The following is a 27688-nucleotide window of genomic DNA, read 5'->3' as shown; positions in this document are numbered from 1 at the left end:
ATAGCAATGTTTAGGACTCTTCAAAATTGCACTTAGAAATGCTTCCTAATGTCTCATGTATTGTATTAATTTGAGCATTTCCATACTGTTGGACTCACAGAATTAACAAAATGCTTCCCTGTGTATATGAGTGTTCTTATTCCAAAAGCATTTTCCCACATCCTTTACTAACACCTACAAGGAGAATTGGTTAGAAAATCTTAATGTGATGGCTTATGAAAGTTTGAATTTTATTATTGTCTTGCTGTGTCCTACATGTTGAAAAACATTCTTAAATGGTGCCATATAATTATGTTGAAAACTTTCTTCAAATCTGTAAATAAGCTTGTTGTATTTAAGTTAGCTCTCACCAGTTTAATGCTGTCCCATAGTGTAATAATTTAAATGTCTGTATTTAACCCACTGTCTTCTGTCTCTGCCATATTAAAGCATTTCCAAGCAAACCTCTTTTACAATGTTTTTTATGTAAATCCCAGACAAGGAAAAGAAGGAATCAGCATTGGGGTCTGGTTTCTGAACTTGATATAACAACATGACATGGCCATTTATGCAAAGATGACATTTATCAATGGGTCTTTCCCATTTGAAAATGCCCACTATAAATTGCAGTTTACAAATTCTTCAAACACTCTTATGTAAACTGAAAGAGTTTCTCTTATGTTCTATTAGAGAAGTACGGTGTATTCATTCATCAATAAGAAGCCGTTAAGGTCAAACACAGATTAGTTTTGTCTAGGACCATTTCCATACTGGCACGGAAAATCCCGCATGTTTCTGCATGCTTACATTCGATCAGAAATTGCAGTGATCCGAGTTTAATGTACTACAGCTGTGTATAATTTCAGCTGTGTATAATTTCAGGTGCTCACTATCCGGGTAGACTGCGCTATCCCACCAGGCATCGCTAGTGGAACAGCGTGTAGCATTTACTGCTTTTCTAGGTAGCTCAAGTACAACATGCAAACGAAAAAAATAACAAACACAAGCACAAAAAAACACACACACACACATAAGAAAATGCGAACGAAATAACGTTGGAATTTTTCACAACTGAAATGGAGTCACGAAGAAAACTGGAACGTTGTAAGTAAATTTCTGTTAAATTAAAAAAAAAAACAACGACAATTCCTGTTATTTCTCGAACGAATTTTTATAAATTTGATCGACTTTGTAATACATATTAATTTAGAGCATGTATCAACTACTGTACTTTTCAGATTACGTTTATAACAGTTTATAAAAGAGTCTTGTATTTTATTAGGTCTTGTATTAAAAGGAAAGTACATTTTCTTATATTATCTTGAGTTTTCTCCAAGTCAAAATAAGAAACTGATTTTTAAGTCGCAAAATGAGTTAAACAAACTTGCAAAGTGAATAAAATGCAACCCTATGTTGCATATGGTGAAAACTGGATGTTTTAATAGCAGTATCGCTGGCGCCAAATTGCTTTCCCTACACACCCGAGCTTCATCAGGAGAGCACGGGAAACAGTAGCTTTGGATTGGTTTGCAAAAAGATTTAAATCAATGAATTGCGGTTATTTTTGCTAATCTGTTTAATTACGTGGAATTGGTGAAAACGGAAAGACTGTATTCCGAGACTGTGCGTGCAGTGGTAAATACAGCGGATTGAGAGAGAGGTTATGTGAGCAGAGTGGCGCAGCGGAAGCGTGCTGGGCCCATAACCCAGAGGTCGATGGATCGAAACCATCCTCTGCTAGCTGTTTTGTTATGAATCCTTCCCTACAAATTGAATCCCTTTTTATTTAGAGCTTTTTCTCCTACACAAAAATATTTTTAAGTATTGACGTTTTTCCCCGCTTCGTGCCCGGAAAATGAACGGGACTGTTGGATTGGGCAGGTTTAACTATCAAGAAAAAGAGGCTTGTACCGTGTGACCGCGTGGCCTAATGGATAAGGCGTCTGACTTCGGATCAGAAGATTGAGGGTTCGAGTCCCTTCGTGGTCGTTTTTTTTTTCCCCCTCAAAAAATATCTTAATTCATTAAACATAAAGGTAAACTAGAAATAATCGTTTCCCTACTTAGCTTTGTTACTCCAAAAAAAAATTTTATACGTAATGTCGAACTCTTTGTTTAAACCTAAAGACAATCCGGGACATTCCTCGTCACCTGGGCTGGTGATAGTTTTACCATTGTTTTCCTGGATACGTCAGAGTGGTTTTAAGGAAAGCTTATAGTGCTCTATTTGTATAAGAAAAACACATCAATATTTTAAAAAAAAAGAAGAATTAAACAGTTTGAAATTTAAAATGGATAAAATGGATACTATTTCATGTATGAGCCCCAGTGGCCTAATGGATAAGGCACTGGCCTCCTAAGCCAGGGATTGTGGGTTCGAGTCCCATCTGGGGTGAAACATTTTTTCGCAATTTTGAACGAAATTATATTTTAATATAGATCAAGACTTCATGCTTGCAATGAATATAAAAAATATAACTTTAAAACATTTATAAAAAAACATCTCGCTCGAGGCACAGATGTTTGGATATCAATGATCCAAAACCGTTTCAAACGAAATAATCTGCTACTGTACAGAAAATCTGTGGATAGGAATCGGCTCGTGGAGTTTGAGAATCGCAGCAGCAAAACTGAAAAGGAATATAAACGTCTCCCAAAACAATATAAAGTAAAGAACTATAGGTAGGTACGTTGTAACGTGTACGAGTTAACCATCGGTATGCCATCGAAGCGCAAGTGTTTCTTTTTCGGTAAAGATAACCTTTTTCTCTTTACCTGTCAGTTTAAATTATTCACAATTTCAACAATGATATAATTAAATGAAGTCTGTGGATAGAAGATCCGTGAATGCGACCGGAAATATGTAATGTAAGATTTCTGAAAGTGAATATGAAACTAGAAAGCGCATTGAACGAATTAATCTCCGTTTCAGGCCACTGCCCTCAGGCAAGAGATGCAAGAGCATACGGACACTTAACACCAGATTCTTCAATAGCGTTTATCTACAAGTACTGCGATATGCGAACACATTTAGCCATGTCCCTCGGACCACACCTACATCATTATAATTTTATTTATAGCACATCTCCAGTCATTGTTCTTACACGTCTGCATTGTTTACATTCCAACTGTTTACTTCTTTACTTGTGCATTGTCTACTGTTTGTTTGTATATTGTCTTGATGCACTGTCTGCACTCTTGTGTTTTTACACTTTTTTTTAACAATCGAGACTTTCTGTAAGAACATGTACCGGTTACACACGGCAATAAAGTTCAAGTTCTACTCACGAGTCGATTTCCACTGTTCGGTTATTATAATAATGTATGCAATCCCGTTTTAAAGCGTTGCCTCCCAATCGTTTTGGTTTACGGACAGCATTCATCTGGTTATATAATAAATCAGGGCTTCATTTTTAACTAGTTCAGCAATCTACAGAAATATTCTGTTCGATTATAATCACAATACAAGAAATTATTGCATTTATAAAGGACATTAAGGAGCCAAACTAAATCAGAAATAGGATCTATCGAAAACTTGGTCTAGGAACAGAACAGAAATGTTTCTTCACAGCAGTCTGTTCCAAGACCAGGCTTTCTAACCACCTCCCATTCATTTACAGGTGCCGTTGTTATAATAACAATCAAAAATCACTTTTTATCTTCAGTAAAAGACTTCAAAAATTCGAAATTACTTAAAAGTCTTCCCCCAATGAATAGGGCCCAAAACAAGCTTGAATCCATTTGCCTGGTGTTGTACAAGCATCTGAACATCTGTTCACAAGGCTAATCCAATTAATACTATGTTGTTTCTTAGGATCTATTTTGCCCATTCAAACGACGGTTCTTTTGTGACACTGAAAATTGGGATCAACTATTGCTATCTAATGTGTCCTCTTAAAGGCTCTATAACTAAATTGTCTTTAACTTATGTCTTAACTTACTTTTAACTTAAACGATGACAACTGGGCAGTTATTACAACAGCATTGCACTTGTGTGCACTGAACTAGGTGCAATGATGCAGTGCCATCTTCTTCTGCACAATGAACTGCACATGGGGTCAATGTAGAAATAATGTGATATACCAAACACAGAGTAGATTTTATTACATTGTTATTTTGGCAGATATATTTTTACAAATCTGTTGTCAGGACAATATAATGTGGGATGAAAACTCTTGCGCCCAAATATGCCAAACACATGCAGAACAGGACAAGTCGGGTCCTGTCTTCATTTCAGGACAGGGTTTTCAGTCCAAACCCACACGCCTGCTTTGTTTCAGATCTGAGTGCATCTTCTTCTGCTTCAGCCGGTCCTGGTGCATCTTCTCTAACCTGTGCAAAGTAACCATGAAATTAAAAGAATGGCACAAAATGGCAGTTTTGGGCAGGTTGCAAAGTTTGTTTTTTTTTTCGTAAGCAAGCAAACACATTCATCCACCGTTTAACCTCTCCTTCCAATTCATGGTCATGGGAGAGCCAGAGCCTGTCCAGGCAAGCAATGGACGGAAGGCAGGATACACCCTGGATGGACTCCAGTCCATCGCAGTGCAGGCACACACATAGATATGCTTAAACTCAAAACAGACCAACTTTTCCACAAACAAGTTAACCTTTTAGTATGTATATGGACTGTGGGAGGAAACTGGAGCACCTCTAGGAAACAACAGTCTCAAAGAGCAGCTTTTCACTACTCTCTCCGAGAGGTAACTGGTTCACTCCGCTTTTTGTTATATATTACCAGTCCTGTTTCTGTCTTTCAATTTAGCATTGGAGACAAAAGACCCTGTAACATCTAAACAGTTTTTAGTGTTAATAGTGTGGCGTTGGAAGTAACAGGTCCAGCAAGTACCAGTGAAAACACTTCTCAATTTCTCACTTGATCAATTAAAAAAGGATTCAAGAATGGTCACTGATACATATTTCAATATCTGCTCCGAGGAAATATTTAATCCGTCTACTTCTAAGCTCTGACCTGATGCAGAACAGCTCTTTATCAGAGATAAAGCTGATCAAGGAAAAAGAAATCTGTAAAGCAAAGGTTATAATATGAACTTTGGAAACCAAAAGTTTGAAGTTGTTTACTGACCACAAATGCTGAATTCGGAGTAGATCTGATATTTGTCCTCTGTGCAATGTAGCACAGGTTTTCAAGGTTTCTGGCTTTCTCCAGAGAGGTAACAAATTCAGTGCCATTTCAGTCACACAACTCAGTCCCAGTTAAGATCAAACTTTTAATAAACATCATTTGATCCATTTTGAAACTTATTTCTAGCACACAATAAGAGCTTAATTTTCTAATGGGATGTTTTGCAGAACTGTCATATTGCAAAAACAGTCAAAGATTAGTATTTAATATGTATGTACACAGTGGAAAAACAGCATACATTTCCAGTTGAAGTGCTGAAGATTCAAATGGAAAAACCTGTAGCTTTGTTTTCCCCAGTTAAAAATTCTCTGCCGGTGTTGGCACTGTTCAAATTAATTTCTCACAAGAATTAACACCAGTGTCTTGTGGGGGGGTACCTGGTTTTTCGAAGAGCCTTGTCTTCCTCTGATGGCTCCTTGGGCTTGAGGCTGGCCTCCGCTATAATGTCGCCAATCTTTTGCAGACAATCCGCCAGGTTTCGCATCTGATACCGACTGGCTTCTGAAGTCACAATGAGCTCCCCGGATTTGTTGATTCGATTTTTATTCTTCAACACATCAAAAATAAGTCATCCACAAATCCACATAACATTTCCTTTTACCCTTTTTGTTGAATTTATGAAACTCGATTATTGTGTTAATCTGAAATCTCATGTCAGGGTTGCTGTAGTTGCCAGATAACGGCATTTAACAGAAAGCCAAATCGTTTGTGTATATAAGTTTTCCGAAGGGAAATTTAAAGGGGAACTGCAATACTATTTTTATATTTTGCGGTTAGAAATAATCAGCATTGATGAGTGCATTTCAAACCACAATAAAAGTAAAATGTACACAGTAACTTGTATAAACATCAGTGTACATCACATAATATACGACATTTCCAGCTATGCACAGCTGTGATTCAGAACGAGGCAACAAAACTTCTGCCAACATGTGCCGCCCTATGACATCGTAAACATTATAAACAAGCTTGTGAATACATCTCTTTTAATCCAATAGAAATATTGCTTTTGATTTTGAGACGGTTTTGCAGACAAAGACTACTTACTTGTTAACTGTGCACACAGATCGTGTTGGAACATTTCTGCAGTGAAATGTCGGCTGTACAACCTGTACTTAAGCGTTCGTACATCGAGCATTAGTCATTATGGTGACTAGTGAGCAAGAAGAGCCGCATCACGTCACAATTCACGGGAACTCTTGCTCTCGCCCCTGGTGAGACTGGGGTTTGTGACAACGTGGCAACTTACAGTGCTTTCACAAAGGTCACAATTTTGTCCTTAATTCAAAATTAGTTTTTTGTCTCTAGAATGTCAGTTAATTTATTTTGTTACAAAGATGCAATAATTGGTCTGAGAAATTAGGACTGTAGTTCCCCTTTAAATGTCACATACCTGCAAAAACAAACTCTCCAATACCATTCTCTTGAAGATCAAGATTGATCATTAAGAATTCAGTGAATATAATTTCGAGAATATGACTCTTGGAAATTTCAACTTTCTTGAATGGCACACATCAAGAGACTCAGAGGCTTCTAGCAAAGATTTCAAAAAGATTCTGAAATGTGCAGACTCCTTGAAAATAAAGATATAATGTAGCAATTATATTTTGGATTCACAAAATACAGATGAAGGTGCTACAGTACAATGTCAATGAAAACATATGTTTCAAAATTTCAAAAGAGAAGAAACATGATCCAGATTCCACAGACATGCAGGCACTGTAACTCATAAAAATTACTTCATGTGCACCGCATACTGCTACTTACCTTTAGAATGATCTTCTGTCGTACATCCTCTGGTATCCAGTCGGCTGTTTGGACATGGAAGCGAATTTCTGCTTTTGTGTTAACTGAAAAAAAACAGATTTTTTTTTTTTAGGGTGGCCGTTCTTGTGACAAAAGAATTGTTTATTAACTTCTTTTATGGCGTGTGCAGTTCAATTTAAATGTTATACACATCCTAATTGGTAACACTCTCTTCATTAATTTCAAAAGCACATTATGTGTGTTTTACCTTGGTTATAATAATAATAATCCTTACACATATATAGCCCTTTTCTGGACACTCCACTGCCAAAGTCACTATCAGTGATTAAGCCAATTTATAGAGGGGGATTATTAAGAGGCTATGGTTATTAAAAGGGGAATTTTGGGTAAACACCCCTCTTCTTTTTAAGAAACATCCTGAAATTTTTATTGACAACAGAGAGTCAGGACCTCAGTTTTATGTCTCATCCAAAGGATGGTGCCTGCCTTTTTACAGTATAATGTCCCCATCACCATACTGTGGCACCCACACAAGACCCACTAACACCTCCTTCAGCAGCAATCTTAACTTTCCCAGGAGGTCTCCCATCCAGGTACTGCCTTGCCTCACACTTGCTTAGCTTCAGTGTGGTACAAGATGTGAGCTGCAAGGTGAATAAGCTGCTGGTTTAAGCTGCTTGTGAAGAGTCTACCTTATTCTTTAGTTCTAAAGTTATTGAAACCACACTTCATTGGATATGTGATAAAAACTATTTTCTGGCCCATATCCCACTGCATGAATCAAGAGCTTTCTAATTACCTTTGTTCACATGCTGCCCGCCTGGTCCACTGCTTCGACTGTACGTCACAGTGAGCCGATCTGAAGGAGAAACAAAATCTGTCTATGTAAAAAGGCCCAGACGCATCCCATCTGGGTTGACCAGAGGGCATTACTTTACAGTGACTTCGTTTTACTCAAAAGCTGTACATAGCAAGTGAATCAAAAGGGATCAATAAAAAGATTAACCTCTCAAACCCTCAGAGCCAAGAATTTCCATTAAAACCACATTTAATTTATAATACAAAGTCATATCCAAAAAGACAACGTTTTCAACATGCACATAAATATTTAGTACAAACACAGAATTTGGTATGTTACAATCTTCATCTTGACCTTGCAGGCTACATGAAATTAGGTAAAATTTTGCAATAAAAACGTCTTAGCTTTTGTGTTATGAGAAAAAGAACAACTGATATTTTATATAATGTGAATACAGAGTCTGCTATTAGAAACAAAATGTTTTAAGAGTGCAGCTATTTTTATAATTCGTGATATGTTAAAACTAGCAGCTGTGACAATAGATACACAACACATACCAAGAGGAATGTCAGTAGAATTCTGTAGGCTGCAATCCTTAAAAATAAAAAGGTAAAAAATGAATTAAACATATAGTGACATTTCTAAAGATCTGTAGGACAAATTTTATATAAGGTGGTAACCTATAACTCTGATGTGAAAATAAAATTTTAATAAATGATTTAGAATACCTATCTTTACCTCAAAATAAATTGATTTTCTGAGCCTGCTAAAACTATATATGCTAATAGTGGTAACAATTCACTAAACCATACAACTGTATCAGAATACATCACAGGGCTGTTAAGCGTGCTCCTGCAGACAATACACCAAGTCACCCCTAGGTTTTCTAAAACCTCGGAACACTGTCATTCAGTGCAATGATTTGCTTAGTGTTACTCATGTTCAATAACGCCACAAAGCATCAAAAAGCAAAGTTAATGATATTAAACATCATACCGATTACATGAGTGTCCCTATGACTTTATTAGATGACGATGAATTGCCTTACTTTAATATGACGTACCCGAGAATAATCTGCTGCTGAGCGTCCATAGTCGAAGCAAGAACTGGGATATATTTTATCCAAACTGTATGCGCTCTTAAACTCAGTCCCAAGGTTTCTATGGAGGAAACCAGTATGAATTCGAACCGATCCCAGAGTGAACCGAACAGGGCGCGCACACAAGCACCTCAGTATGGGAGCTGCCATCTTGAACGGGTCTCTGTGCGACACTTCTCGTCACTTTTACAGCAGTTGTTTTCAATTTCCGGCACTATGTCTCGGGTTTATTAACCCGTGACCCTTGAGAAATCGAAATCTCAGACGTTTGTGCGAGTGATCATGTAAATGCACGTTTTAGTTAGGAAAGTCAAGTTACATCAAAGTGTAATTTATGTTAACAAGTCGTTATAATTGCTAAAAGTATGGATTTAAAGTTAATATCGAAACCTGAATGGAGTTGTTTCTTTTACATAAAACATGCTCTTATAACTTTAAAATAGTATCTAAACACATGTCCACCAATCTGTAGATGAAACAAGGATGTTGTAAAAAATAAAAAGCACACAGGTTCCACCGAGATTTGAACTCGGATCGCTGGATTCAGAGTCCAGAGTGCTAACCATTACACCATGGAACCACAAGATGACGTTCCCTCTTCCCCTTTGATATACAATGAGACTATGCTTTTTACGTAAAATACGAAGCTTACTAACCTAACCTACATCGTAACAAATTCCGAGGATAAAAATGTAATATTTCTGAGAACTCCGATTTGTATAATTCTATAAATAATGTATATACTTCCACAGAAATTTGTCTATGATCAGCTGCACTTTCTCCATCTATGATCAATTATTTGAGACCAATTATGTGATCAATTCTTTGTTATTAGCCTGTCGCGTTCTAATTTGAAGAAATAGTGTGTTTTTCCATTTCCATTTCGCTCTTGATCTCATATAGACCCCTCTTGCTTTTCTAATATATCATTCAATTCATTGAGACATTTACTTAGATTTGACTTCTAAAATTCATTTAAGCAAGGTTTAGTGCAGTATGTATTAATGTATTTAATTAGAAGGTCTTAAAATTGTTTGGTATAATTGTTTGGTATATTTTATTGAGAATTCTCTCATTTAAAAATGTAAATATTCCCATTTTCCAGTAGGTGTACCTAGATCCGTTTTATTATAAACATTGTCAATTAGTGATTTTATATGCTTAGAAAATGTATCGTTATTTAGCAAGTCATTATTAAATTTCCAATATTTCTTGGAGTGGTTTCCATTATTTGCTTTCAGAGTTAGAGAAATTGCTGCATGGTCCGTGAGTGGGGCTGCAGAAATTTCTGTTCAAGATACAAATTGAAACACGGAATCAGAGACAAGCCAATAATCAAGTCTTGATTTAAGCGTAGCATTTAGTTTAAAACAAGTGTATATTTTACTACATGGGTGCATTTTCCTCCAAATATGGCCAACTCCTAAGCTGGCAGCAAAATCATTTACTATTGTTTTGTGGGGAGAGTCATGTTTGGGTGGACCTCAAGGCATTCATCAGGACACATGAACACTAAAGATAGCATTTAGCATTAACGATAACTGAGTTTCCATTAGAACGAAGAACAAAGAAATGTTGAACAATAAAGAACAAAGACACTTTTCACTTAATATAGCAAGGTAGTAGAATAAAGTGTCCCTGGCTCCACAGTTATATTAATTTCCGATAATAAACAGAGTGTTTGACATTATTCTTTTACTGAAACATTGATATAAGCCACAGGGCTGTCGCGGAAGTAGGCCCTCTCACCTTTCTTCCTCGTCTGCTCCACCTGTGGCCAGAGTTCAGCTCTGGCTTCTCTGTCTGCTTTAGTTAAGTCCTCATAAAACCGTATGCCCAGCTCTTTGCAGACACACATACCGAATTGACCAAAGACTTGTCGTTTTCAGGGTTTTCCTCATTCAGTCCTTTTAGCCGAAGACCCCATCTGCATTTGTATCTCTCCTGTTCCGAGCACATTTTTTTAAAACCTGTTTTTATTGGGAGTAGATTAAGTAATTTCTCTAGATCTGAGATTTTCAATTCACGATCTTCCAGCTCTGCAGAAATGAATTCAAGAGATTTGGACAGTGTAACCACCATCGCTGTGTGTTGTTTCATTTGATCTTGTAAATTTAGGATTCTTATCATCCTCAGAATTGAAACCTTTTTGTAAGATTTTGTATTGCTTCCAAAATTGCCAAATTAGTAGTGCCTGTCATTCCTGCTACCTTTGATTTTTTTCGCTGACAAACTTTAGTTGGCATATTAATTATCTTTTGCCTTTCTATCTCATTATTGGTGGTCATTCCTGTGATATTTTTTATGTAGTCGTGATCGCCTGATGCTACGCCTTTCGCGTTTTCACTAAAACTTCTTTTTGAAGGGACAGAATACAAAATAGCTTGGTGAATTTTAACTTTGGAACTTGCCATTCTTCCTTTAGAATTAACCCAACTGGTTCAGCTGAAAATCTACGTTAACTTGAGGAGCCTCTTCAAGTTCGTGAATTATGGGACTTTCTAGCGAGAGAGCATTAACCCGGGCCTCGGGAATTCTACCACTGAAAAACCAAAGCATGCACAAGAACTTTGCCAAATAACTTGACCACATCTGTAATCCAAACCTTCCTGTAAATAAGCAATGAATGCACTGTTCAAAGTAAGCTTAACAGCCTGGACTGAAACTTGCTAAACTAGCCCTGTTCACACACCGCTTCTGTACATCTGCAACATAGGAAGGCTCAATGAACTTTGCATGTCTGAATGTACCAAGGAGGTATAAAAGAGACCTGCATTGGCTGAACATTGAACCTGGGTCACACTGAAAAATGTTTTCCCACACAACAGTGCTCCCAAATAACTACCCAAGCTACCCAAGCCTTCTTGTAATTTAGCTATGAATGCAGTTTAAAGTGATCTAAAGTAAGGTTAGTGGCATGGACTGAAACTGTCTGAACCAGACATCTTTGTACACCGCTTCTGTATGTATGCAACCTCGGCACAATGAACTTTGCTCGTCTCAATGTACCAAGGACGAGTAAAAGAGCATGCATTGGCCGGGAATCGAACCCGGGCCTCCCGCGTGGCAGGCGAGAATTCTACCACTGAACCACCAATGCCTGTATGAAGTGTTTTCTAAATAATGTCATGAAATCTGTAACCCAAGCTGTACCACATAATCATCAAGGAATGCACTGTTCAATGTCATTTAAAGTTAACTTAGCGGCATAGACTAAAACAGCCTAAACCAGCCATGTTTGGATACCACTGCAGTATGTATGCAACATAAGAAGACACAATGAGCCAAGGAGCTAAGCTTCATGGCATGGGCTTGCAGGATGGACTTAAATGGAATATTTGAAAACAGAACTTTAAAAATAATTGTTTTGGCCACAACCAGAACTTTGATCTCTATATTCAGAGATAAAACCGACCACGAAGGGACTCGAACCCTCAATCTTCTGATCCGAAGTCAGACGCCTTATCCATTAGGCCACGCGGTCACACAGTCCTGACAGTTGTGTATACTGACTATACACTATACTGAGAAAGGCATGAATGTAATTTTCCCCACTTTGGGATTAAATGCCCGATTTAAAGTCAATTTATTTTTTAAAAAAGACTAATGCTGTATATTCGCTATCAGCAGCTAAAACCGACCACGAAGGGACTCGAACCCTCAATCTTCTGATCCGAAGTCAGACGCCTTATCCATTAGGCCACGCGGTCATGTAAACGTCATGCGCATGTAAGCACTCATGAGTGTTCAGCCTGCGGAAACTGCGTTCAATTCATAATGTCACTGTTGAATCAATTCGTCATGTGTCATTGAGTGCGGGAAACATGTTACATCGTTAGCGATGTAACGATGATGGCGGAGAGTAAAGAAATTAATAAGATGTATTTGTGGTTTAGAATGTTAGCATGTCTCTTTGATTTATTTGTGTCATTCTTCACCGGTCGTGTTTAGACTAGCGTGTCTTGACGTCTGAAAGTGCTCAGTTTATTCAGAAACATCCTCAATTAAAGGAGGTGGACAGAAACAATCCCCTAGATATACGTGTGATAAGAAAGATTTCTAGCTAGTAAGAAGATAATGTTCCCCGTAGCATATGCTTGATATCAAGTTTTGAAAATTATTTGTGAGAAGCGAACAAAACTTAATGCTCAATTTATAGTAAGAATCGCACGCTTTTAAACTGTGTCCAACATTATCATTAATAATAAAAGATAATTTAGGGTATAATGTAACATACATATGTATGCATGAGTACTTTTGCAATATATATGACAGGAATTTGTATGACTTTCAAAATATTCGATTATATACAGTACGAAATCAAGCTCCAAAAGCTTAAACGTAAGGTATAAACTTACGTGGGAAGATTCGAGAGATTATTCTTCCGTTTATTAAAAGAAATCCCTCCTTCGAGCCGGATTCGAACCAGCGACCTAAGGATGTCTGACATATCCGCTACAGTCCTCCGCTCTACCAACTGAGCTATCGAAGGCAGGCTGAGTCGTAGTGCTACACAGCTGCCAGAAAAACAACCACATCAGGCCCCAACACACAATTGTGTAACTTGTGTTTCTCTAGTGGAGCATGGTGTTTATTTCAGTACAGTAATCGGACTTGAAACACAGGTGAGTGGAAAACTTCGTCCTTGTTTGGTTTTTCATGTGATCAGGTAAAATATGCCCATTTTTTAATTTAAAAGTTTCTTGCATTATATTTTGAAATAACATAAAACGATGTGCAGAGAAAAGTAATTACGTTTTTCCACAGCACCAATAAATACGACCACACTACAAGAAACATTTGAATGGACAACAGTCTAGTGCAGTGTCCGGTACGTTTGATGCAAACATCAAACAGCCCTTGCACAAATTAAAATGAACTGCTTGTCAGATCCAAGAGAGATAAAGCCTGTGATTGTTTTCATTGAAATTCACCATATTTAAAACTACAACAAAAACTTTAGCAGAGGATGGTTTCGATCCATCGACCTCTGGGTTATGGGCCCAGCACGCTTCCGCTGCGCCACTCTGCTACGACAAGTAAACAGTCCAATTACCGTCTCTAGTCTCATTCATTATAAGTGTCGCCTAATCGCAGCCCTCCCTGCTACTAAGTTTTAGGCCGGGAGTTTAGCCAATCGTGAGCTAGTTAATCAATTACGTGGTTTTTCAACTTTTAAATGCCAGGAATCGCGAATATAGTATCTATCCTTTTTTTGTCCACTTTAAAATACGTCAGGTCTCTTATTCGCAAAATAACAGTTTAGCAGCATTATTGACTCAGCTTCTCAGGTGTTGTTCGAGATCAATCTAAATCGGTAGGTGGTATTTTTTAACAAGTCTGCTGTTTCACTGAATTCAGGGACTGCTGATTTGTCTTTTGGCTGATTGGTGGTGGTTTAACATCCCACATCCCAAGATCTGGAAACATCTGTTACCAAATAAAAATAAACCCTTATTTACGTTAATCTCTCCCCGAAACATTACATTTCCTAAGGTGTTTAGGGTTTAAAATCTTAATAATTGACAGTATATTTGATTAAAGTGTTTAGTATTATACCGTTTCTCGTCAAAATGTTTTATTCTTATCATTGTCCAATTACTATGCCTGGTCTAATTCATGGTAGTTTTCGCCCAATCACTGCCTGCCTTTTGGTAGGAGACTGACATTTGATTGGGCGAAACTTACTAAGAATGAGAACCGACCCTGTAATTGGATAATTCCTGGTAGAAATGCGGGCATTGATTGGCCAAGGCTACCAAGATTGAACAGACTCTCAAGTCTTCAAGGGAACTGGCGTAAAGGAAGCTGGAATTGCAATAATAGTGTACATAATGCAAAACTAGGTTGTTGTGCGTTTCGATAATTGTATTTTTACATTTCGTATTGACGCATTTGTAAAGATAAATGTGTATTAACCAGCTGAAATATCAATAAAAAGCAACAGCTTTGCCTTGAATGTTCACCAGTTAAATACAGTATATCCTTAGAACATTACCGAAAAACCCTCCAAGGGAACCAAAGGAAATGGTTCAATAAAGAATTGGTCATAAGAATAGTGACAAATAAAAGTTTCTTTGGAGAATGCGGGCATCGATCCCGCTACCTCTCGCATGCTAAGCGAGCGCTCTACCATTTGAGCTAATTCCCCGACGAGAAAAACCGTTGATCGCTTTCAGTCATCCAGGTCTTTCAAAAGTGGCGACAAAATATTTCAGTTAAAGACACTAATGCCAATATACTAATTATTTTCACAGAACTCGATTTAAATGTGTGCGATGTTCTGAAATAATTGAGCAAAACGGCAGAAGAGTTAAGTGCATATAGTTAACTTTAACTTAAGTGAAATGGTAGTAGCCCCCGTTCACGGCTTTTATACTGAGAGAAAACGCCGAGGTGAAACTCAAAACTGGGCTGGTTTACACGTTGTATTAGAGTATTAAGTGGAGTCAATTTGTAGCATAACGTTACAACGATAACATGCGAGTTACCCAACGAGAGTTTTCTGTGCGTAACAATTATATCCACGCATGTGAAGGCAAATGTTTGACATAAAGCATCTGCCTGTTTTTTCTCCCTATCGGTATGTACACAGTACCGCTGAGCCGACGCTAGCTTTTTGAAGCGGACCTCTCAAAGCGAGGTCCTTGCTAAACAGTGACTCTCCCCTCCGCGGCCAATGAAATCTGCGGCTCACTAGAGGTGGGCGTGAAAAGTTGGAAACCAGGAACCAAGCAAAAGAGTCAGGTGCTGTCGTTAGAGACTTGGGCACGTTTTATAATTAATAAAGCGAAACATCTCCTTTCAAAGATTAATGTAAAACGCCCAGTTTAAAGTCTGAAAACTCCGAGCTCTGCGGCGGCACGGCAGAGATTGACACGGAGCCCACACACGGAGTCGGTGGCCGGGAGCAGTAGAGTCAGCGATGGCCGGTGAAGTTTCAGGAGTGTCCACTGTCTTGGACGAAGCTCGTCGGGTGTACCGAGAGACGTTTGGGGGTCAGGAGCCGACTGTGGCAGCATGCGCACCCGGGAGGGTCAATCTCATTGGCGAGCACACGGATTACAACCAGGGATTTGTGCTGCCGATGGTAAGAGAGACACATTTCTCTACGGTAGGGAACCTGGGCGCTGTGACCACTACAGATATGACATGTAAGTTGCAAGGTAAAATAAATCAGGAGCGTAGCCAGGGGTGGTCCTGGGTGGGATTGATGCTAGGCCTACCCAATCAGTCCAAAGTAATTTAAGATTTTTTTCCCCTTGTTTGCGTTACATGATTTGCTTTTTAATGTTACGTGTTTGATTTTTTTCATCTTATGTGATTTGCTATTGGCTCGCTGTATCTGTTGTGACCAATAAGAAAATTATGTAAATATTGTTGGGCGGTGCATGCTTAACCGTAGTCTATTTTGCTATCGTTGGTGTCAGAGCTATCTAGCGCTATGTTTTTGTCTAGATTAAGATCTTAATAGATTAAAGACAATCAATTTCCATAAACATATGAGTCTCCATAGATGTGAATGATACTAAGACATGACGCATGCCAACAAGTTAACCATCTATGACATAAAAATGTGGTTGTAATTTATGTAAAATCACCGTGATTATAAGATCTATGGTTTTTATTTTCCAAGGCACGTTTTCCTTTTCTTTCCCTACCGTGACACGCTGTTGCAAAACGCGTAACTGTGGGATACCATCACGACAAGACCTCCACAGCATGTCATGATAGAGACCCCATGTATATCGCATGTATATCGCGGCAGTGTATATCACGACTGGTGCGTTGCTTCCATGCCATCCTGGCAGTGCTGTCGCAACAAAGGTCTCATATCAGAATATGATATACTCAGATAGGACGTATATATGGAGTTTGTGTCAGGACATGGGGTCAGCATATCCAGTCAGGGTATGTCCTATCGCAACATATGGACTCCATGTCTTGACATGGGAGCGGGGCATTTCGTCGGGGGTACGCCATATCACGATATGCGGGCTCCATGTCGCGACATGGGGGCGGGGCATTTAGTCGGGGGTATGTCATATCGCGATAAACGGGTTTCATGTCGCGACATGGGTATGACAGGTTTTCGGTATATCGCGATATAGGGCCCTTCATGTCGCGAAATGGGGCGGGGCATTTTTGCTGGTGTATGTCATCGCGATATGCGGACTTCATGTCACGACATTGCCGCGGGTGCGTTTGCCATATCACGATATGCGGGCTCCATGTCGCGACATGGGGGAGGGGCATTTCGTCGGGGTATGTCATATCGTGATATACGGGTTTCACGTCGCGACATGGGTGTGACAGGTTTTTGGTATATCGCGATATAGGGCCTTTCATGGGGCAGGGCAATTTTTACCGGGGTATGTCATATCGCGATATGACCGATGGCACCATAACATTCTTTTTCTGCTTTTCAGTTTTGACCTCAGTGCGAGTTCTCTTAGATTGATTAGTAATTTGAAACCAATGGATGTGTTAGTGAATATCCAGCGTGCTCATACAGCACATAGTGTTAACCGGGGCTACAGTATGTGGACCAAGAAGAACATCCATCACCTGTGTATCTACATTTTCTCGGAACTTTCGCTGTGGCACTGTACCCAATCAGAGTATCGATTCTCACTCTTCACCCAATCGCGGCCTGAGCTGTTCGGGGGTTTAGCCAATCACGGCTCTGAGCGCTGTTCAAGCTAGCAGCGCCAGGCGGATCGGTTTGTTTTATGTCAATGAGAATCTATTTGTAAAATGCTTTACTTATTTTCAAAATAACTACATCGGCTTATTTTTTAACGTCTTTTTTTGATTCACAATGTCATGTACTCTTCGAAATAAATACATTTGTTTTGCAATTTAACTGTCTCCGCTGCTTTCTGTAATGAATACATGATATTTGAACAATTTTAATCGTATATTTAAGGTAGGGGAAACACCTTCTGCTTTGTACTTTAAAAATGAATAGAAATGTATTATTATATTATATCTTGAATATATATATAGAAATGTATCATTATATTAGCATCTCGTGCTTTAAATTTTGTTTTTTCTGTAAAATTATATCGATCTTTATACTAATACCTAAAAATGTGACTATTAGCGAGCAGAAGAATTTGCCGGAGTCTTCATTAAAATGATGAAAACAGGCGGCTTTATTTTGGCTGGGCTTTAAATACTGAAGAACAGAATAATTTGATAGTTGCTGAGAAACTTAACTTCCTGAAACTGAAAGAATTATCTGACTTTACTCTTAGATGAGGTTTAAATAATTCTGGATTGGGCTATAAGGGCCAGTGCAGTGATAGTGCCTTGTATGCCGTGTATTATCTCTTGGTGTAATAAAATTATTGTGGTAACATAAGAATGGTTACCGACGAATAGGCCGCTATTCGTCCATTTAACCCCATTTGGTAGTTAGTAGCTAATTTTTCCTAGTTTCTCATCCAGTTGTTTCTTGAAAGAAGCCAGAGTATCTGCTTTGACAATATGGGAGGTACTGTAAATGCCTCCCAGTCTCAATTTTAAATGTTTATAGTAATATATGCTGAAAAGAGAAGAGAGAAAACACAACGTTTCAGCTGTCACCTGAAGAAGGCTTCACAGCCGAAATGTTGTGTTTTCTCTCTTCTCTTTTCAGCATGGAATAAACCTATTACTTGTTCCAGACTACACATGCTGACGCAGCTACCCACCTGAACTACTATAGTAATATATGGACACTATAATCATGGAACAACGGATACAGAAATAAAATATGACTTGTGAGAATCAGAAGAGGCTGGGTTAGGAGCTGTTGATATATCTGAAAGCCATAATGTGCAATAACGTGATTCTCAGCACTATGGTGTTTTGTGTGTGTTTCTGCAGGCTTTGCCCCTGGTAACCGTGATGGTGGGTAGTCAGACCTCTGACCGCAGCGTTTCCATAGTGACGGTAGCTGAGGGGGCCGATGACCCGCAGCGAGTGGACTTTGAGTTATCTAGTTCTAATGCCCTGACCCCTGGACAGCCCAAATGGGCCAACTATGTCAAGGGAGTCTTCCAGCACTACAGAGGTAAAAGGCTATCATTTGCAGCTCAGTACAGCTCAGCACACTCATGTTTGTGACCTCCCATTGATTTGCACTGACTCTTATTTTTATTTCCTATTCTCTGCTGTGCCAAAATGAAAAATGACCTACCACAGACCTTGTGGTGAGTTCACGTTGATGAGAAGATGTTGGGGGCTCACAGGTTCTCAGGAGTAACTACCCTTGTGTGGACATTTTCTCAAATACAGCATGGATACAGTGATTTCTGCATGCACACAGACTCACATGCACATCTGAGTCGTGAATGACAGTATAGTTCAGTAGATGTGGCCAGATATTCTGAGGCACGCATAAATTCACTCAGACATGAATGACTGGCTAGCTGAATGGATAAGGAAGTCACCAAGAATCCAAACACACAAAAGACTTTCTTTGGAAGAGCTGCAGTTGGTTGCAGGGAATAGGAGCCCTTTTGTTTTGGGGTTGATTTAAGCACAAACCTGGGAATCCCCAGCATGAGAGGTGTTCCTCTACAATACGTCAGAAATGACATATAGAAGACTCTTATGGGACTGACTGGATCACCCAATGAAAATGAAGCTTTTTGTGTAGATTGAGAAACATAAAATATGCATGTTCGGAGATCTTATGATAAAGCTGCTTGATAATCTGGTTCACCCTTAAAGCAGATGGAGAAGTAACACAGACCCCAGTGGTTCTGCAGTCTGCGATGAGCAAGTGAACAACTGCAGACAAACTACACTGTTTTCCACTGACAGACAAACTTGACACTGTGACATATTTGTTCACTGTGGTATTAAATAGATTTGTGCAGCATGACAGTGGACGTATTAACATTTGTTGTTTGCTTCCTTTCCACACTGCGCACAGACGATCCCCTTTAGTCACAACAGCCAGAAAAGTCAACATTTTAAATCCATATTTATTATGAATCACTTTGCCAAAACAACAATTCCTAGTTGTATGACTGTCAGATGCACTGTATTCTGTCTCCAACACCAACTCTGCCAAAGAGCTAGTTCATTTTCCCCATTCCTTTTAATTTTAGGTTGAGATCTGGCTCGTTGTTCTACATGTGAAAGCTCACTGCTTTCCAAAAGTATGACCCAATTCTTCAAAGTAACAGGCTTTATAAAAGAGATATGGCTTACTCACTCCCTGCTGCTTAAGTTTTAAGATGTCATTTGCAGGAATTCACTTCCTGGAGGGAAATCATAGTCAAACATAGAGCAAGTTGTTAGGAAATTTTATCTCTCAATTAGATTTTTTTCTAAACTGAGTAAGAGTAGTGTGGCAATAATACACAGATGGTTTTACATTCCTGGCCACAAACACTGAATAATTCCACTTGAGTACTTATCTTCATATTCCTGTTCTGCTGATTTGACCATTTTGTTCCACCCTTTAACCTTACACTGCAGTTCGTGGTTAGGTGCAAAAATGAAGGCTTACTGTATGTGCAATTATAAGGGCTGAGAGTGATTGTAGGGGGAGTAAGCTTACAGATTCTGGTAACTTCTGTGTATTCCTGTAGGAGTGGAGTTTAATGACTGTGTATGGGTTAATATCATTTATATTTATTTTTAATGTAATGTTTATATGTACAGTTTGTAAGTCTGTGTGAAACATAGCTGCTTAGATGCGAGACAAATTCAAACGAAAGCAGACAGCAACTTATTATTGTTTTGCAAAGCATCTCTTGATCTGTATAGCTCTTTCTGTTCATAATTAACAGGTATTTGCAGACAGGATTGGTTATAAATACATAGCCTATAAAATCTAATAGAAACAGACAGTATCAGGTTAAATAACCACCAAATGTTATTGAATGTTAACTTCACAGCCATCCAGAAGAGGGAGCCATTCTCACATTAAGCAGGGCACCTGACTGTATTACAGCAGAGTCAGGATGGCATTACAACATCTCTTTCTTTCTCCAGCTGGGCCCCTGTGTGGATTGAGAGCTGTGATAGCCAGCAGTGTGCCACTGGGGGGTGGACTTTCCAGTTCAGCCTCTTTGGAAGTCGCTGTTTATACATTCCTCCAGCAGCTCTGCCCAGGTAGGGGTATTGGCAACTCTGATAAGGCATGTTTAGGTGGCATGGAGGCACTGTGATTATCATCGCTACCTGGGCTTATTACAGACCCGGGGTGCTATGTGTGTGGAGTTTGTATGTTCTCCCCCTGTTTGTGTAGGTTTTCTCCATGTGCTCCGTTTTCCTCCCACAGTCCAAAAACACACAGGCAGGTTAACTGTGTTTTGGTGAAGACAACCCTGGTGTGAGTGTGTCTGTGTGTCCTCTTTTGATGGACTGGCACCCTGTCCAGGGTCTTCTCTGCCTTGTGCTTGTTGCTTGCCAGGATAGGCTCTGTTGGAAGATGTAGCTAGAAGATGGGTGCATGGATAAGAGATGCTTCATGTGACAGTCAAGCATGACCAAATGAAAGGATCTGTTCTATTATATATATAATGCATTTTAAATTTCTGTTTATCCATACATAAATGCAAAAGGGGCACAGCAGGGTACAGTTTATCTTTGTATTGATGCTGAGTGGTGAAGGGATTCATTCTTACAATGAGACTTTCAACTGCACATATTTCAATGTGCTGGTTAGGAGTAGCAGTGTCTTATAACCTGATCCCAGAAGCTAGGCAAGGCTGGGTCTGGTTAATATTGGGATGGAAGACCTTCACAGTAAACCAGGTCCTGCAAGTAGTGTTGGTGGACCAGAAGGTGGTGCTCTTCCCCCTCGACCAGAATTTCCAACCAGTGCACCAGTAGGGTGACAGGCGAACACCGTGCTCTCTGAGATGCTTGATTAAAGACCCTATGGCATTTGTTCGAGGAGGAAAGGTGCTACCTCAGTGTTCTGACTAATTTCAACTTTATCCATATGGGTTTGTATAATCCAACATTCTCAAAGCTCTCCTTTAATTCAGCTAGGTAAGGATTGACTCACATCTCCACCCAATTTATTATGAAATTAGTTGTGCATAGTAATTGCTTGCACATTCATAACACTGTTCATCCAATTTAAATTATCCCCAAATGCTTTACATATAGGATCCAAATCATCCAACACTGAAATGCGCACATGTGTGGTGCTTGGTAGCCATTCTTAACATCTGGATCATTCTGCTCAGCCTGCTCTTGGACTGAGGGTTTTTACCATTTAAGCCTCAGCTTTGCTTCTTTCAGAAGAAATGGGACACAAGGTTAATGATGTACTGCTTATGGGTTTGTAACTCTCTTGATGTAAATGTCGCTAAGCATTTCCAGTTGATATTTAACTGGACCTAACTGCTCAGCTCCATTAGGCCATTAAAATATATATATTTAGAAATGTTAGGATTTAAAATAGAGATCCTGGAAGTCTGCTATGTTGTGACTCCTGTCCCCAGATGATGGCGATGACGTTGCAAAGGCGCTGGCCTGTCAGAAGGCAGAACACACCCACGCTGGAATGCCCTGTGGCATCATGGACCAGTTCATCTCGGTACTGGGCAGGGAAGGACATGCGCTCCTAATCGACTGCAGGTCTGTGAGAGGGGACAGCCCGGGTGTGCTTCTTAGCTCAAGATCCATGTGTCCTGAGCTCAGTATTTCAGTCGCCCTGTTATTTCTTCCCCAGGTCCCTAGAGGCCACTCTTGTGCCCCTCACAGACCCCAAACTGGTTGTCCTCGTCGCCAACTCCAACGTGCGCCACTCTCTGACGGGCAGCGAGTACCCCAGCCGCAGGCGGCAGTGCGAGGAGGCCGCCGCTGGCCTGGGAAAGAGCAGTCTGCGGGAGGCCACACTGGCAGACCTGGAGCGTGAGTGAGAGGAGAGTGACGTCACACTCCAGCTGTGCTTTTGATCAGACTGCCTTGACTTGTCCCTGGTACAGTAATACCAGAACAGAACCTTGTGTACTTTGTAAACTGGAGCAAAATAGAGCAGGTTAAAAGAAAACTGTTGGCCAAGAAGGACTTATAGAAAAGAATACAAAGCAAGGTGACTCCATTAGGAAGGCAGGAAGCCACTTAATTAAAAGCCAATTAATTCAGCTGAAATGTAGATGGAAATCCGCAACAGAAGAGCCTGTGATTCTTGTGGATCAGGGTTGCAGACACCATATTACTGGCTAAATACAAAAAAATAATATGTTAAATATGAGAAATTCCCAATCAACTAAAGAAAATGCAGTAACTGTGACTAATACAGATTATTGTGATTATCCATCCAATAGTACCGTGAAAGACAATGAGGTCCCATTAAAATTGACAACACAAGGCATCACATTGTCCTGGATTAGAGTTATTTTACTTTTGGGAAAAAAAAAAAACTTGGACAGTAATGATGATAAGCAAGACGTTTTTTGGCCATAAATTCAATTTAGTTCAAAATACTATACTTGATTCATCCTGGGAGGGCAATTTAAGCAGCTAGCGGTACAACATAGAACACAAAGACAAAATTTAAGAAGTTAAAATCATTTTGATTAACATTTTGATTTCCACAATGTGGAAAGAATTATTTTTTGGACTCCAAAGGTACCATATAAACTCCGCTGAGATTTCTTCACAATGACAAATGCACACTGTTATAGGGATGTTTGAGTGCCAGGAGAGCTGGAATCAGTGACCCTTGACCGATTTGGCAATAGAATGGGCTCCTTCCGCTGTATGGTTGCTCTGTGAACTCTGACCTGGGTGGTGCACACTGCAGGTGCCAAGGGACTACTGGACGGGGAGACGTACCGGCGGGCACGCCATGTGATCGAGGAGATCGAGCGCACCGCCCAGGCGGCGGCAGCGCTGAGGAAGGGGGAGTACCGCGAGTGTGGAAGGCTGATGGTAGAGAGTCACAATTCTCTCAGGTGAGCTGGGTGGCACAGGTCAAGACAGGGGGGAGCCAGGATGAGGAAGGGTTACAGTCTGATTCGCACTGAGCCCGAATGGAGAAACAGCTGAAGTGATTGCGCGGTGTTTTGCGGTTCTCACCAGGGACCAGTATGAGGTCAGCTGCCCCGAGCTGGACCAGCTGGTTTCCGCGGCGATGGAGGTGGAGGGGGTGTACGGCAGCAGGATGACGGGCGGGGGGTTCGGGGGCTGCACCGTCACCCTGCTGGAGGCTTCGGCTGTGGACAGAGTCATACAGCACCTAAAGGTACCCACCCTGCTGTCTGGCACGTGATCCAGCACAGATAGGAACCAGAATAGGAACTGAACTCACAGAGGAGCAGATTTTACTCACAAACAACCTGTCTGGTCCTCGAGAGTATTCTTCTCCCTTACTGAAATAAGCAGTGTCTTTTATTAAGTACACATAAGAAATAAGAGGGCAGTGTAGTAGTAGGGCAGTGGTTAGCATTGCTGCCTTGCAATGCTGGAGTTCTGGGTTTGGGATCAGTTCCAGTCCTGGGGTGCTATCTGTGTGGAGTTTGTATATTCTCCGTGTTTGCATGGGTTTTCCCTAGGTGATCCAGTTTCCTCCCACTGTCCAGAGACAAACTGGTAGGTTAATTGGCTGCTGGTACAATTGGCCTTAGTGTGAGTGTGTGCTACTTTGTGTCTGTGTGTGCCCTGTGATAGGCTGGCATCCTGTCTGGGATGTATCCTGCCTTGTGGCCATTGCTCTGGCTCCCTGGCAGCCCTGAATTGGATAAAGCGGCTAGAAGATGAATGGATGGATAAACCATAGCAATGATCTAATTTTGATTAGAGTTTTTTTGTACAGGTTTGTGTGTTTACACTCTGTGCATGTTGGTCCTCCAGGAAAACTAGTGGTAGTGTTTAGAAATAGCTGTATTTGCTGTGAGGGTAGACAATTGGGACTTCAAACAGCATTTTCTCTCGTATAACACCCAGGATTTGTAGTAACTGTAAGAGTATAAATGGAGTTTTATCTGAATATAAATATAAAATGATAGAAAACTGAAGGAGGGACTATGTATTCTGTCTTTACATGTAACTGTCTGCAAACAGGTGAAGAGAGGAACTGAGTTTGCCTTGTGTTTGTTTCTACAGGAGCGATACACTGGAACACCGACCTTCTACATTACCACCCCATCAGAGGGAGCACGAGTCCTGAGCCTGTGAATGCAACCCGCCCTGCTGTGGCTGCCAAAGCAATAAATCAGCATTTGTTTTATTATGGAACCATTTCTTTTTTGCCTTCACTGAAGTGCCATTACCTGTGGCACAATATTATTTTTTCTCTAGTAATTGTGAACATGAAAACGGACCATAGATCTCTTTTTATTAGCACAGATACAAACTCCAAGTGCAGTGGCAAACAATGTATTAAATATGATTAAAATACAGGTGGTTAATAGATGTACAGTACTAAAATAAAGCTAACAGGCTTGAAACATCCATCAGAGGAATTCATCTCTAGTCCAGGAGTAGGTCACCTTCTTTTCATTAAGACCCCTGTAAAAGGTCAAAGGTGTCTTGATGAGGTCTGATGTGTCCATCTTTAGGGACACTCTCCCACTGACGAACCATTCAAGACATCAGGAGAGAATACTGTTCTGCTACATTGACAGGCCTCATGCCCCTAGTCCTACGTGGTATGGTGGTGTGGTTCATAAATAATCTTAGATTGCCATCTCTAACATGTTGTTTACTGTCAGAGTAGATGCGTTGGCATGTACACTTTGTCAGTTTGACATTTGCATTCCATTAATACTATTTTGCATTGCTTCCTGTGAGCACAATGTGACAGTGATGTGTTGAATTTGTCCCACCCTTGTTCGGTGTCATGTAAAGGATCACTTGAGATTTGGGAATAATTAATTCCCTTCCCAGCCAGTGCTGCACACACACTTCGTGAACTAGACCAGAGAACAAACATGAAAGGTGGTGGAGTGACTTTGAAAAACTAAAATTGCTGTTTTATATGCAAATACTTTCTGTACTGCCGTCACCACAAGTCTAGATTGCTGAACAACAATCTCTTTAGTTTGCAGACTAATCCTTGTTTCTGAGCCAGCCACAATTGTTTTCTGAGTTATCATTGATTTAATCATTTGTTTTAAAAGCTTTAACTTGAGTGTAAAGCTTGAGTGTTAATCCTTAGCTAAATTCAAAATATTCAAAAGACTGCATGACACAACTCCCACGTGTAATAACAGTAGTCATCTGTCTTATTTTGTATTTGTGCTTACATTTTACTACTGTTTTTTTAGTGACAATATATTGACTTTGATGTTGACTTACTGTAGGTCAGTGTATTATCCTAACATATATTCCTTCTCAGAAAGATGGCTGATTTCACGTCCTAGTTTTTTGTGGTTATAAATGAAAAGCAAATGTAATAATTGATGAGGTGTTAAACTAGCAATATTTAAAACTTTTATTAAACTAAACCTATGTTAAGGGGTTCTGAGGAGACAGATTGGAGCTGAAGCAGTGTGCAGCTCGTTGTATTATAGTACGTAGCAAGATGGATATACATAATCTCCCAACAAGGGTCAAACGAGATCAAGGTGATCGCTGATTCATCTTTTCTGAGAATAGTGGTTATAGTAAACAAAAGAGTTTCCTCAACAGTCGAATACGATCTTAAACCACGAAACCTTATGTAAGCATGCTGCTGAAACACCGACAATGGGCAACGCCAATTAAAAATCACTTTTACTGTTTTTGAAAGACTTTACATTTGTTTTGCTTACAACTGCAATCTTGTAAAATGCGTATCAGCCTTCTGTCCCTTGTTGTCCCCTACGAAAAAACGAGAAAAGCAAAACACGTCGAAACGTAGTACAATTTTGAATAACTGTACATTTTGAATCCGGTACCTTAATGTGGGAGTTCAAAACCAGCAGGCAAATGAGATTTTTTTCTATTCTTTCGGGGGGATCTGAGCGTTCAACGGAATAAAAGTTTTCAACTAGCAATAATCGCGCCTCGGCTAAACCTCATAGGCTACGATACCGCCACTGTGCAATACAATTTTCGGTATTGGAGGGAGGTTTTCACCTCAAATTGTGGATCGCTGCCTAGAAATTGTAGGGAGTCCCCGAAACTTCATGAATAAGTGATGTCCCCTCCCACAAGGAGGAAAAAAACCCCGGAAAGAGGCTCTTGGGGAGGGGCGGAGCGAGGTGAGTCACCGAGAACAGACAGCTGAACCCGGGAGAGGGCAGCAGGAAATATCGAGGCTGCAGTTTGGGAAAGTAACGAAGGGGGTAAACACCAGGGAATACTTGGGAGGAGGAAGTGGGACTGGGCACAGGGACGCGGCTTTGGATTTTAGAAAGCTGGAGAAGGCCTCAGCAAGGACCCGCAGGTTTTAGGAGCGAAAGTAACTGGTTTGGCCCCGGGGAAACGCAGTCGAGGTCCAGGTGAGTTTTTGCTGGGCCACGGCAGCAGTGTTTCCTCCTCCACAGGTGAAACTTGTGGGTCGGGATGCAGTGGGTCGAAAGTTGTTCTTGGATATATGGCGGGCATCCAGCAAGAAGCGAAAACTCAGGGTTGTCTGCATACAGGTAGCTGGGTACTCCGTAAGAAGTATCTGGTTACGGTTAACAGAAGGAGTGGGGAATCGTACGAAGAACCGCCCTAATCCACCTGCAAACACTCATTTTCTCAGTAGGGATAGATTTCTTTGAAAACGTTCTCTTCCGAAGAGAGTATTAAAAGGAATTAAAATAATTTAGGCACATGAGTGGTAGGCATCGTTACTTTTGTCAGGAGTCTACCCCAGTTGTTGACCTGAAAGACAAGGAGTATATAATAATGTATGTAAGCGAGAAACGTCTACCAAAAAGTTGCATGGGTTGGTAAAAAATCACAAGCATATCGAATTCCATTCTGACGGGTTGTAAAGATGGACGAATGTTAAGAGTCTTAA

At 40.1% G+C, this 27688-nt stretch overlaps 3 protein-coding genes, 8 non-coding genes and 1 pseudogene across 14 annotated transcripts in view; 4 read left to right on the top strand and 8 right to left on the bottom strand.

Annotated features, from left to right (window-relative positions):
• The first annotated feature begins 1895 nt into the window (after positions 1 to 1895).
• trnar-ucg (transfer RNA arginine (anticodon UCG)) lies at positions 1896 to 1968 on the top strand. The gene has a single exon. It is a non-coding gene; the product is annotated as a tRNA-Arg (tRNA).
• Positions 1969 to 2301: 333 nt separating this feature from the next.
• Positions 2302 to 2374, top strand: trnar-ccu (transfer RNA arginine (anticodon CCU)). The gene has a single exon. It is a non-coding gene; the product is annotated as a tRNA-Arg (tRNA).
• Positions 2375 to 4066: 1692 nt separating this feature from the next.
• Positions 4067 to 8973, bottom strand: mrpl58 (mitochondrial ribosomal protein L58). 2 transcript variants are annotated; one of them, XM_088599501.1, is made up of 6 exons: positions 8740 to 8973; positions 8249 to 8285; positions 7692 to 7751; positions 6893 to 6975; positions 5503 to 5672; positions 4067 to 4311 (listed from the first exon to the last, which is right to left on the bottom strand). In XM_088599501.1, exons 1-6 carry the CDS (start codon positions 8938 to 8940, stop codon positions 4227 to 4229), a joined length of 636 nt encoding a protein of 211 aa, XP_088455627.1. In that variant the 5' UTR covers positions 8941 to 8973; the 3' UTR covers positions 4067 to 4226. The 2 variants fall into 2 exon arrangements, with proteins under 2 accessions (XP_088455627.1, XP_088455628.1); XM_088599502.1 differs by having other exon boundaries at positions 8755 to 8973.
• Positions 8974 to 9298: 325 nt separating this feature from the next.
• On the bottom strand, positions 9299 to 9370 carry trnaq-cug (transfer RNA glutamine (anticodon CUG)). Its single transcript has one exon. It is a non-coding gene; the product is annotated as a tRNA-Gln (tRNA).
• Positions 9371 to 11819: 2449 nt separating this feature from the next.
• Positions 11820 to 11890, bottom strand: trnag-gcc (transfer RNA glycine (anticodon GCC)). Its single transcript has one exon. It is a non-coding gene; the product is annotated as a tRNA-Gly (tRNA).
• Positions 11891 to 12201: 311 nt separating this feature from the next.
• Positions 12202 to 12274, bottom strand: trnar-ucg (transfer RNA arginine (anticodon UCG)). The gene has a single exon. It is a non-coding gene; the product is annotated as a tRNA-Arg (tRNA).
• Positions 12275 to 12427: 153 nt separating this feature from the next.
• trnar-ucg (transfer RNA arginine (anticodon UCG)) lies at positions 12428 to 12500 on the bottom strand. Its single transcript has one exon. It is a non-coding gene; the product is annotated as a tRNA-Arg (tRNA).
• Positions 12501 to 13195: 695 nt separating this feature from the next.
• Positions 13196 to 13282, bottom strand: trnay-gua (transfer RNA tyrosine (anticodon GUA)). The gene is given in 2 exon segments: positions 13196 to 13231; positions 13246 to 13282. It is a non-coding gene; the product is annotated as a tRNA-Tyr (tRNA).
• A 1586-nt stretch (positions 13283 to 14868) lies between these two features.
• Positions 14869 to 14941, bottom strand: trnaa-agc (transfer RNA alanine (anticodon AGC)). Its single transcript has one exon. It is a non-coding gene; the product is annotated as a tRNA-Ala (tRNA).
• Positions 14942 to 15430: 489 nt separating this feature from the next.
• galk1 (galactokinase 1) lies at positions 15431 to 24990 on the top strand. Its single transcript, XM_088599500.1, has 8 exons — positions 15431 to 15880; positions 18664 to 18850; positions 20788 to 20907; positions 22251 to 22386; positions 22481 to 22662; positions 23558 to 23708; positions 23836 to 23998; positions 24859 to 24990. Exons 1-8 carry the CDS (start codon positions 15716 to 15718, stop codon positions 24928 to 24930), a joined length of 1176 nt encoding a protein of 391 aa, XP_088455626.1. The 5' UTR covers positions 15431 to 15715; the 3' UTR covers positions 24931 to 24990.
• Positions 24991 to 26707: 1717 nt separating this feature from the next.
• Positions 26708 to 26786, bottom strand: LOC148652584 (U4 spliceosomal RNA; annotated as a pseudogene).
• Positions 26787 to 26934: 148 nt separating this feature from the next.
• llgl2 (LLGL scribble cell polarity complex component 2) overlaps positions 26935 to 27688 on the top strand; it is a 44945-nt gene continuing 44191 nt past the window's right edge. Inside the window, exon 1 of one of the 3 annotated variants that reach the window (XM_088599498.1) lies at positions 26935 to 27179. The gene's annotated coding sequence lies outside the window, so the exon portion shown is untranslated. The remainder of the gene's footprint in view (positions 27180 to 27688) is intronic. The other 2 variants (XM_088599497.1, XM_088599499.1) reach the window with 2 other exon arrangements.

The sequence above is a fragment of the Lepisosteus platostomus genome, chromosome 11, assembly GCF_059453375.1.
Source record: "Lepisosteus platostomus isolate fLepPlt1 chromosome 11, fLepPlt1.hap1, whole genome shotgun sequence".
Classification (NCBI taxonomy): Eukaryota; Metazoa; Chordata; class Actinopteri; order Semionotiformes; family Lepisosteidae; genus Lepisosteus; species Lepisosteus platostomus.
Note: the sequence above shows the minus strand (reverse complement) of the source record. Positions and strands in the feature narration are given on the sequence as shown.